Source organism: Anolis sagrei, chromosome 2 (genome assembly GCF_037176765.1).
Source record: "Anolis sagrei isolate rAnoSag1 chromosome 2, rAnoSag1.mat, whole genome shotgun sequence".
Lineage (NCBI taxonomy): Eukaryota > Metazoa > Chordata > Lepidosauria > Squamata > Dactyloidae > Anolis > Anolis sagrei.
The window spans coordinates 139,593,381-139,597,341 of NC_090022.1; the positions used below are offsets into that span (position 1 = coordinate 139,593,381).

The 3,961-nt window shown below is 42.7% G+C and overlaps 1 protein-coding gene across 1 annotated transcript; it reads left to right on the forward strand.

Annotated features, from left to right (window-relative positions):
* Positions 1-2,246: 2,246 nt before the first annotated feature.
* Positions 2,247-3,419, forward strand: TMDD1 (transmembrane and death domain 1). The gene has a single exon (XM_067465556.1). It carries the CDS (start codon positions 2,443-2,445, stop codon positions 3,358-3,360), a length of 918 nt encoding a protein of 305 aa, XP_067321657.1. The 5' UTR covers positions 2,247-2,442; the 3' UTR covers positions 3,361-3,419.
* Positions 3,420-3,961: the final 542 nt, after the last annotated feature.

Consider the following 3,961-nt stretch of genomic DNA (forward strand, 5'->3'; position numbering starts at 1 on the left):
AATCTCTTTCATTCTAAATTTAGGATTATTGTGGAAAACAGACTTCCCTCTGCATATCACCTTGGAAGTATTGTACTATAAATCCCATCATACTTAGCCAGCGCAACCTTGAAAAGGTTGCACTCTGATGCTTATGAAAGCTGTCAGCTTGGGGAACAATGCCATTTACCAGGTCCATATGCAGACTGACCCAAGGATGATTTTTACTGCCAGCCCCAAAGCTGCCACAGAATCCTAACCATCCAGCACTACCAAACCTGCCTTGGTGACCGGCCACACATACTGTCTCCCCTCCTGTTCCCATCGTAGTAGCAGCCAATGGCTGCAACGTGGCTAGTGTCCATCACTTATCACCTAGAACTGTGCTTCTCAACCTGTGGGCCCCCAGGTGTTTGAGCCTACAAATCCCAGAAAGCCCAGCCAATTTAGAAGCTGTTAGGATTTCTAGGAGTTGAGGGCCAAGCACCTGGGGACTCACAGGTTGACAAGCTGTGTGGAAGGGCCCTGAATCTCCACTGCCATATAATCTGGGATAAACAGATAATCTGGGATCAGATCCTGGAATATAAGGATAGTATAGAAGGGGCCTGAGATCTCTGAACTGGAATGGAGGTCATTTGCTATTCTCTCCTGGATTAAAAAAAAGAAAAATATGTAATTATGATACAGTGCTGCCACCTGCTGGCCAAAATAAAACTGTGAGCTTTGGGTGGCCATTTAATAGGAGAGTGGAGAATCAGGGCCCTTCAACACTACCCTATATCCTAGAATATCAAGGCAGAAAATCCCACATTATCTGAGTGTGGACTCAGATAACCCAATTCAAAGCAGATATGGTGTGATTTTCTGCCTTGATATTCTGGAATATAGGGCTGTGTGGAAGTGCCCAGAATCAGAATCAATTCTGGATGGAGTTGGAAGAAATGGACAAACGCCGATTTGAAAATGAACACATATTAAATTTGTTTGATGCGTATTTCCTTTCATCGAAATTTGGAGAAGCTGTTTTGTTCATTATTTTAAAATCAAATATATTTGATATTTTATCCAGCTAAGTCACCTAACAATTCATGGGATGGTGATGCAATGCCGTGAGCTATGATTGTACTACAGCAAATTTGTAGTGAATTAATATTTACTACATTGACTGCTTATTCATATTTATTTGCCATTTTTAAAGCAGAAAAGTCAGAGTCAAGGGCTTGGCATAAGAACTCCAAATCCCTGCCACTTAAGGAAGACAATGTGCTGCCCTACACTATGATCCCTTCTACACCTTTATACAATCCAGGTTATCAACGCTACTGAATGTCATGGAATACACTCCCAGCCCTGCCTGCTTTCTCTCTTGTGACATCAGACAGTTGAAGTGATTCTCAGTTCTACAGAAAATGTTCTAAAGTATTTCAAGAGAGATGCCTGAAAGAAGTGCTCTTGTCTGGGAGTCAAGTCAGGTAATGCTCAATATTTATCACTAAGGGCCCTTCCACACAGGCCTATATCCCAGAAAATCAAGGCAGAAAATCCCACAATATCTACTTTGAACTGGGTTATCTGAGTCCACACTGCTATATATTCCAGGTCAAAGCAGAAAATGTGAGATTTTATTCAGCTGGGTAGAAGGGGCCTAAAACCTGCTGTTTGACATATATTCTTCCCTCTGGATTGAACAGTCTCTTGAGTATTCACAGTTGTTCCAAGATGGGGCATGAGGCAGAGCATATCTAGCTAAAAACAAAACACACAGAAAAAATATTTGACCATAGTTTTTTAAACGTTGTGTTACTGTTAATGTTTATTGCTTATTTTTCTTTTATGAGTTTTATTTTTATTGTTTTGTATTACTTGTTGTTATTGTTTTTATTATTGATGTATTGTGGGCTCGGCCTCATTTGAGCCACACCAAGTCCCTTGGGGAGATGGTAGCGGGGTATAAATAAAGTATTATTATTATTAGGTTCTTGTGGGTTTTTTCGGGCTATAGGGCCGCAGATATATAAACCCATTGTCCTAATTCCAACAGACCTCACTACCTAGGAGAAATGCCTCTAGAACATGGCCCTATAGCCCGAAAAAACCCACAAGAACCTAGTGATTCCAGCCATGAAAGCCTTCGACAATACATTATTATTATTATTATTATTATTATTATATATTTTTTTTAAAATACAATACGAAATAATATAAAAATACTTAATTACATCAATCAACAACACATTAAAACATTGTGAAATGATTCTTTTTTTTTTATTGATTATTACTTTCCAAGTTTGAGGATAAATCCCTGAGGAGTGTCAGAGCAAAAGGATGTTCTGGCTTGGGGACGACTGTCTTGCATATAACTAGAGAAGAGGGAATGCCCCAATCCATTCTCACTACTTCTCCCCTTCTCCTTTTAGATTTCTTCCTTGTCTCTCCATTCAGGTTTCTGGAATCTTCCTGATGCTACCTTTCATACGAGTAGCCCTTTTATTACTGGTGGCCCCTGCTTTGGGCGATGACACAGTGGCTGATGACATTGGTAGCCATATGATGGGCCGCATCTCAGAGCTCTTGTCCCCAGAGGAATGTCAAGCGTTCAACACCAAACTCCTTGGGCCTGAGGAGAACATGCGAGAAGAGCTAGATCGGCTCTTGGAAGAGAAGAATCCCATTGGAGCCCGCAGGCGCAGAGACATCATCAGCACACAGCAATGCAAGGAGACATTGGACCGCTGGCTGCAGACAGAAGGAGACACCATGTACTGGGACCGCCTCTCGCGCGCTCTCCAGGACATCGGACGCCCCGACGTCTCCATGGAACTGGGCAAGAACCTCAACCAGGACAAGAACTTGGAGATCAAGAAGAACGTGGAGGAATATCACGAGACCGTTAAGCATCTGACTTCTTCCTTGCTCCTAGAAGAGAACGAGATGGGGATGGGCGAGGAGAGTAGTGGACAAGGCCGAGCACGGCGAAAAGCCTCCAATACAAGGCGAGCGCTGAGGAGCTTGGATGAGTTAGAGTTGCTCATACAGAGGATGCCTTTGCCACCATATGACCGGAGTCTCTTTGAATGGGTCAAACCAGTGGCCACCGGTGCCATCGGTGGGTTTCTGACTTCCTTTGTGCTTGTGGCTCTAGCTGTCTATAGTTATCTCTGGATCCTGAACGAGGGATGCTCAGACATCACTCCACGCAACAGAGACGGCATTCCCAATATAGACTTAGATTTACCTTCACCTCAACAGGGTGGCATCTATTATACATATTTGGAGGTTGGTGAAGAGTGGAAATGCGACAGCAAGTCAGTGGCTGAAGGCGGTGACGGCAGTGATGGTGATGAAGCTGGGGACGCAGAGCCTCTTATTGCATCATAAAGCCAATCTTCCTGTAATTGATAAAAAGGAGAATAAAACAGATTGACCAGAAATATGCTTTCTTCTTCTTCTTCTTCTTCTTCTTCTTCTTCTTCTTCTTCTTCTTCTTCTTCTTCTTCTTCTTCATCATCATCATCATCATCATAATAATAATAATAATAATAATAATAATATATTTATATTCCTCCCTTCTCCCCAAGAGGACACAGAACAGATTACAGCATATAAACAGACACAGGCAAACATTCAATGCCTTGTTATAATGACATAAAATGAAATAGAAATAGACAGACAAAGGCAAAGGCTTCTCCTTTCATTTCCGGCTCTGGAGGCAGTGCTCAACTCCAGCCCTGGGGAAGGTGTTCATCTCCATTTTCAAGCTGAAGAGCCTGCGTTGTCCATAGACACCACCTGGTCGTGTGGCTGGCATGACTGCATGGAGCATCTTTTTGCCTTTTCCTACCTATTGATCTACTGACATTTGTGTGTTTTTGAACTGCTAGGTTAGCAGGAGCTAACCTATGTTTTTCAACTGCTAGGTTGGCGGGAGCTCACCCCATCCTGTAGATTCGAACTGCCAACCTTTAGGTCAGCAGTTCAG